The sequence below is a fragment of the Erigeron canadensis genome, chromosome 8 (genome assembly GCF_010389155.1).
Source record: "Erigeron canadensis isolate Cc75 chromosome 8, C_canadensis_v1, whole genome shotgun sequence".
Classification (NCBI taxonomy): Eukaryota; Viridiplantae; Streptophyta; class Magnoliopsida; order Asterales; family Asteraceae; genus Erigeron; species Erigeron canadensis.
Window position 1 is genome coordinate 49,606,740 of NC_057768.1, and position 7,544 is coordinate 49,614,283.

The 7,544-nt window shown below is 34.1% G+C and overlaps 1 protein-coding gene across 1 annotated transcript; it reads right to left on the reverse strand.

The window, feature by feature from the left end:
• Positions 1-803: 803 nt before the first annotated feature.
• Positions 804-5,377, reverse strand: LOC122580567 (phospholipase D gamma 1-like). The gene is made up of 10 exons (XM_043752838.1): positions 4,248-5,377; positions 4,032-4,148; positions 3,448-3,642; positions 3,107-3,355; positions 2,917-2,985; positions 2,531-2,678; positions 2,296-2,444; positions 1,666-1,845; positions 1,375-1,572; positions 804-1,260 (listed from the first exon to the last, which is right to left on the reverse strand). The coding sequence occupies exons 1-10, from the start codon at positions 5,178-5,180 to the stop codon at positions 967-969; spliced, it is 2,532 nt and encodes an 843-aa protein (XP_043608773.1). The 5' UTR covers positions 5,181-5,377; the 3' UTR covers positions 804-966.
• Between the last annotated feature and the right edge of the window lie 2,167 nt (positions 5,378-7,544).

Sequence of the window (7,544 nt, forward strand, 5' to 3'; positions counted from 1 at the left end):
TAATATTTAATACTATCTTATAAATCATTTTGTCATATTTTTTAAAGAAAATATGATTTGAACTACCCAAATTACCCATATTCTTTATTCACTAATTTAAACATCTCTACCTAATATACATATAACAATCTTAAATCTCAATCACTCATTTTTTCTCTCTCCTCGAATCTTAACTACTCATTTTCTTTCTCTATCATTCATAAATTATTTTATTCCTCTGATTCATTCAAAATCTTTTATCACAAAAACTGTATATCGTTAAATTATAAAAATTGTATGGGTGTTCTTAAAATTTCATGCTCTTTCATTAGAGATGTTATTCGATATACTTTCGATGAATTTTTAAATCTGAAGACGGGGCCCGTATAGCTAAGACATTTGGTTATCATACTCTATGACTTGACTTATCACCCCACCATCTAACCGCCGCAAGGTATCTATATAAATGAGCAACATGTATATATGTGTGACGGCGTGTAGAGCATTGTTCTTGAGGAATGGTAAATTGGGTCCAAAAGGTTACCGGGTCCAGATTTCTTAACTATTCTAAGCCTTTTTGCTAGAAATAGACTATATATTTTTTATATAATTATTCAGATTAACAATAACGTTTCTCACTAATGTGTGCTGATATTTGCAGAGGTTCATACATGATCGATACTTTAAATTATGACTTTGCCTAACCAAAAGACACAAAGATGAAAAAGACACGAAAAATAACGTTCTCCTTTACTTTATGTTTAATTGGAAATTCTTAGACCTACATAAGATAATGCAATCTGAATAACTCAAACACCCGTGAGTAACATCAATGGCATACGATAATTAACCTAAAGATTATTAGAACATATATTGGTAGGATTGTTTTCCAACGGATTCATGTATAAGAGCAACAAAATAAGCCCTAAAGTCTCAAACCAAACCCATGAATCTACAACATAAACGACTTTTACCAATACTTTAAACTCAAATGGTGAGGTTTTCTTGGATGGCCAAAAAAGTGCCCACAATGTTACCACCCATATCTGGGAAATTTGGACAACCAGGGAGAGACTTCACCTGGCCTGTTCGATCGACTTCTACAGGGTACTTGAGAAGGTGAGCCTTCATATCTGTCACTTCATCCGCTGCATACTGATTCCAGTTCATTTCACTAAGTGATCTCACCCTTCTCACACACTCGAGGCTTTCTGGTCTCTCAAAACTGATCTCTAGCCCACCAATATGCTCAGCCCACAGGGACATTCTATATCCGAATACCTGCACAAGATCATTTCACAAATTATAGCAAAGCTACATATGTCGATATCACTTTTATAGACATGAAAATTAGAGGTGCATGATATAACTGATATGAATATATGAGACGCTTACCTGCCCGTGTGGACTAGAACGTTTGTGAGCCCATGTATGGTAAGGCTGATATGCACCCATAGCGATTTCAGTGTCTCTAGACCCTTCTAATGAACGTTGGTTAATGTTCGCAGATCCAATTATCACAAATTCATCATCCACTATCATTCCTTTTGAGTGGACATAAATCATAAAACGCCGACTTTTCCTTGTAAGTGACTTTGTTATAGAAAAAGAAGTGTGTTAGTTATAAAAAGAATAAGAAAAAAAAAGTGATGATTTGAGTAGTGGATGATGATTAAATGTGTATACTTGAGGGGTAACTGCATTATTAGACCCTTTTTCTTCTGGAGCAGGTTCCATGCCATGGGATGACTCCCGAGTGCCAAGACAGAAGAAAATCAAGTAATCTTGAGGCTCATACACATTTTCAAGCCCAGCCTCTTGTAAAGCCTTGTAAATAACTTCATACATCATTTGCATCGTTTTATTCTGTTAATAATCATGCATCATCCAGTAATCAGCAACTTATTTATATTAGTCTATGTCCCAGTAACCATACATGAGGTGTCAATTTTTACCAATTATTTATGAAAGGATCAATCTGTTGTATTAATAAACCTTAACAAGTCAAATGGAGAAAAGAAAAAAGTAGCTCATAACTCATAAGGAAATGTGCAAAAAGGGTAAGTTTATTTTTAGTGGATAAAAAATCTTAAATTATTTGACTAACAAACTTAAATTATTAATGACAATATGATTTTTTGTTACAAAATTAGATAACCACATTTTTATTTAAATCTCAAATTTCCGGAGTGAAGTGTTCTGTGTCAATTCAACCCAAGGTGACCCATTTCAACCCACACAAAAATTCCTCATTTTGACCCCCCTACTCGATCCACCCAGTTTTGCGACCTCTAGTATACCCAGCTTAGATTGTACCTGCCAAAAGAGGATCCTTTGAGTCGCGGCACTTGTAGGACTACCCTCGGGCCACATTGGAATCACAATATATGCAGCAAACCTCTCGTTGGCTCTGATTTTATTTGCAATTTTTAGAGCAATTTCCATTGGTATTAAATTGTTTGCACCTGCAAAAACACATACATCCTTGCTTATCGTATGGATTTCATAGTTAAAAGTAAAATAATTGGCATACAATGTTATGTTCTCTTACCCAAAGTTTTGTTATTAGTCCAGTTAAATGAGGAACCGAGAAAGTATTGATTTTCAATATATATGAAATGTTGGGCAGCACGAATTGCCTTCACATATGCTGTATGAATGCTCATGTCAATGAGCACATTCTTCCCACATACCAAGTTCTGTTGCGGAGTAGCAAAATATTAAGTAATGAAATCCTAGATATGGCAACTTCAGCAAAAATACATATGAATGAATCGCTTTCGGTTTGATCTTCAAACAAGAAAATTAAAAAAACTATCTTAAAAGGAAACAGGCCCAAAAGTGTAGTTTTTATGCATAAAACCTCCCATATGATACGAAACCTGCACCAAAAAAAAAATTAATCGTGCCCATTTTGACACTAAAAACTTGTCATACCTTGCTTGTGGCCTCCTTGGGGTCTTTGGGAAAACCTTTAACAGAGTTTGAGTCAATTGAACGGAACACCTACACATTGTTCAAAAGTTGAAGAAAAAAAAAATAAGTGAGGCAATTGAGATTAACTTCTTAAGGAAGATAAGAAAAAGACACGCAACAAGTTTTTAAGGTTGCTCAAGAACAAACATACTTGAACATGCCAACCCTCGGGATCTTGTTCATTCGTGCAATGAGCCTCATCAATTCCTAAAATGTCAGGAATTCTCTCCAACTTGAGTAACGAATCATCAGAAGATTTTTTCATTTTATGAATTCCAGTTGGCTTTGAAGCCCTCAACCATCTCTCCTCGAAGTTTTTGAGTACATCATATGCAGCTGGGCCTTCAATTCGACTGTGCAAATCATGCCATGGTTCTCTAGGACAACCAGTGGTAGGCCCCTGCTTCATCAAGAAAATAACATATGTAAAGTTTGTACTTTGTACTCCAGATTTTTAAGTTTAAGAGAAACAGAAATTAGTGCAGTGCTTACGGCGTAATTAGGTTGGTGATAGTCATCTTTGTGCAAAGTTTGTAATGTGCTAAAAATGGGATGTGATGGAGTATCGTAGCGGCCCACACATAAATCAAGACCTCCAACAAATGCCATTATCCGTCTTCTGTAGTTACCAGCATCAGCATCCACTATAACCGTTTTCTGATGATGAGTATAGATTGTTTCAACTTCCTGTGACCCAAATTTATCCACCCATTAGAATGAAAATTATCAAGGATGATATATCTCTAAAGGAACTAACTAAAAAAAGAGCCATTCTGCCTATATAGGGTAAAGAACTTCAACTTTTGGGTAACCAGACTTCAATTGTTTTTTGGTTTAGACTTTTAAGGCAACAAGCTTTCAATTTTCCTGTTTTGGCCAAGGGGTGTTGCTGAGAATAGTCATTTTGGCATCTGCATTACTAGTTCCTAATATTAAAAAAAAGGATCTCGAAAGTTGGTAAATCTTTATGTGTAACAATATACTATGTTACAGACAACAAAAACTTTGAGGTAAGTTGTATTCCGCATCTGCATTGGTTGCCTAATATGTAATGCATTCGATTAAGAAGATCAAACCTGTTTCTTGGCCCAGCTATGTCCCTTTCCGGCTGAACGTGGGCAAAGTAGTACTTTCACTGATGAATGCTTGAAAAAACGCCGAGTTTCCTCATCATTAGTTTGCATGACTCCTTGCTGCATATCGAAATGGTTCAACAAATCATGGAACTTAAAAGAATGTAAATGGAAGTAATACGGCAAAATAAGCATATGTGATAACTAAAAGGCACTCACCGTCTTTATTCCCAAAATACTCCTAGAAGTCGGATCATCCCATACAAGGAGAAGCACTCTAACACCTTCTGAAGACTTGGCTTTCAAAAGATCCCCCAAAAAGCTGTCTTTTGCACCTTCACCATTGCGAACGAGCTGAACGCTGTGAAACACAGACCATCCTGTAATATAAATCAAACGACGCGCCTGCTTGATAGCTTCACAAACATCGTGCCAGCAATCTCCATTTTGATACATCAAACCACCATCAAGATGCATACTTGGAAGGTAACCATCATCAACATGAGCATCTTGATAAAGAGTAACTTTACCCCCTCTCCTAAGTGGAAAATAAGTACCCGAAACACCACTGAAGTTCAAGTCCAGTGGCACTTTCATCATGGGGGTATACTGAATCGACAAGGTGAGTACCGCCCCACGTTTACAGGGCTTGCCACTTTCGTTTAGAACCGGAAAAGAACCCTCGACTACCAAACCCGAAACTAACTGCTCAACAGGTACACCAACTGCACCCATGATCTGTGAACCTACAACGTCACTATCTTTCACAACAAACTGAACCTCAGCCGAATAATGCGCCACAGGGACATAAAAATGCTGCATCCAAACAGGGTTCTCGGTATTACTAATAACAAAAGTTCTGGCAATCACAGCGTTGGCTATCGAAACCGTGACATAGGGGTCACTTGTAACCTTTGCAGGCTTGCTATCATCGGTCTTGTTTTTGCCTTTACTAAATGAAGGCATCTTACTGAAAACTTGGCCTAATCTGTTATGAAACATATCCATATTTGGCAAGTTTCTAGCCTCTTTGACCCATATATCCAAATTCCCATGTAACAGCACAACTTTAAGAGATGCATCAGATGTCTTAAACGGAATAACCTCTACACTTTGTCCATGTTGGGATCCTTGATAACCTACTTCAGACATCTTTAAAAAAAAAATATACGAGGGGTATGATGTATAAAGAATAAATAACTTTCAAAAGATTGATCAAGATCAAGTGTTTTGACTTCACTGGGACATATAATCAAACAGGTGGTGGTGGTGTGGAAACAGGAAAGAAAGTTGAGAGAAAAGAAATCCAAAGAATGTGGGTGTTAATGCTACTGCTGCCGAAAGATTTGAATGAATGAAGAATGATAATATCTTCAAGTTCCATTATTAGTGTAATAATTAAATTAAATACTGAAAGCCGGCTAAGGGATACAATATAAAAAAGATAAGTATATTGAAATATAACAAAGTTTATAATTAGAAATAAGTAAAGTTGTATGTAAACAACTCGAAAATAATGTTTATTGTATGTAAGAAAAATGTATTCAACCAATTATAATCATATAAGTGGCACCTCTATTTGGTTGTCACATATGTTTTCTTACATACAATAAACATTTTTTAAACTTGTTTACATACAATACACACAACTTTAGTTATTTCTTACTATAAACATTCGTTTAAAGTTTGTTACATTTAGAAAAGGAATGTATATAAAAGTAAAACTTTCCTTCTACCAATGTAATGCCGCGTGATAAATATAACAAAAATATAATCTAACCAAACACGTATTTGGTAAGAAATATTTTATTTTTCCCAACACGGAATATTATACGAGTAAATAGTTACAGCTTATCGTAATACGAGTTTGGTTTTTTTAAATACATTTGTTAATTGGTTTGTTAATGACTTTGGGTTTAATACTTCACGAAAGTTATACTAAATGAAAATACATATAAACCTCTATTTATTCATATAACTTTTATCAAGTATTATGCAATACAAATAAAAATGATTTTGGTCAAAGTTGTAAAAAAGGACTTTGAAATTTATAAAGTGGACATTATTGATGGGACGGGGAGTATATATATTTATGATATGTTATCATTTTAAAAGTATTATAAAAATAAGAAAATATAGGTACTTTAATGTATACAAGAGAAAATACCCGTACGTTGTGGCGACAAGATGGTGAGGGTGATAGGTCATAGAGTGTAATATGTCATAGATAATGATAGGTCATAGGAGGTGCTATGTCATATAGTGTCATAGTCAAATGTCTTAGCCGTATGGGCTCCATCATCAGATTTAAAAATTCGTTAAAAGTATATCGAATGACATCTCTAATGAAAGAACATGAAAATTTAGGAACACCCATATAATTTTTATAATTTATCGATGTACGGTTTTTGAGATAAAAGATTTTGAAAGAATTAAAAAAATAAAATGATTTATGCAGATGAGAAAAAATTGTAAATATTAATGTATAATACACTATGTATTATCATCTGTATATTTTTAAAATTGAAAGTTAAAATTAAAATTGAAAGTTAAAATGCTATTGTCTCTAATGTGAAACATAAACTTTTAAAAGAAAAGAAAAGAAAGCGTCCAATGTGAAAGAGAGATTGTAGACTATTAAATGAATTGTTTATTGTCATTGGAATCCTGGATGATGACCAAGACCAACAAGTCAAGAATATTCAAAGTGCCCCAAATTAGTTATTTTATTTTTATTTCTTTTTTACTATCTAATTACAGTAGAGCTCAAACCACGTATATGTGAGATGAAATTCAAGACTCCTGAACCCCCCTCTAATAATTCACTACTACAAATATAAAAAATGATATTTCAACCCTGATTGATTTCCGTAAGGTCAACCCATTGGCCATTTACAATCATAATTTATACATGATTAAAAATATTATTGTATATCATACACATATTTATAAAAATATTCTAAGTAGTCATATCTATACTATTTATACTTGTACATCTTTATTATTTTATAAAAAGAATAGCCACATGTTAAAAGTTACATAGAAAAAAATATTTAAAATACCTTTAATGATTATGTAACACTATCAATCTTTTATCTTTTAAAATATCTTCATTAACTCTTTAAATCAATTATCTACACAACTCGACGTCGTCTCCACCGCCAACGGTCGTCCCACCACTACACCGTTGTTGCCACAAACACCACCGCATTGCACGGGTACCGTGTTATTCTAAACCACGAGATATATCTTCTTAGTATACTTAAAAAGTTACACTAAGATGTTGTTAGTTCTGCTTATATTGTAGAAAGATTTTGATTTCTTTTAATAAAAAGGATGTTGCTTGTTCTGGTTATAGTGTTTGATTTCAATAATCTAACACGTTTTCATTTAAATAATTCCCATATGACGTTATTTGTGGCATTTGGGGTGAAAGCCTGAAACTGCATAACGTAAATGTAATGGAAGTTAGTTGGGCCCTTTAGTTTCTAGAAGACCAGTAACACCCTTTAATTT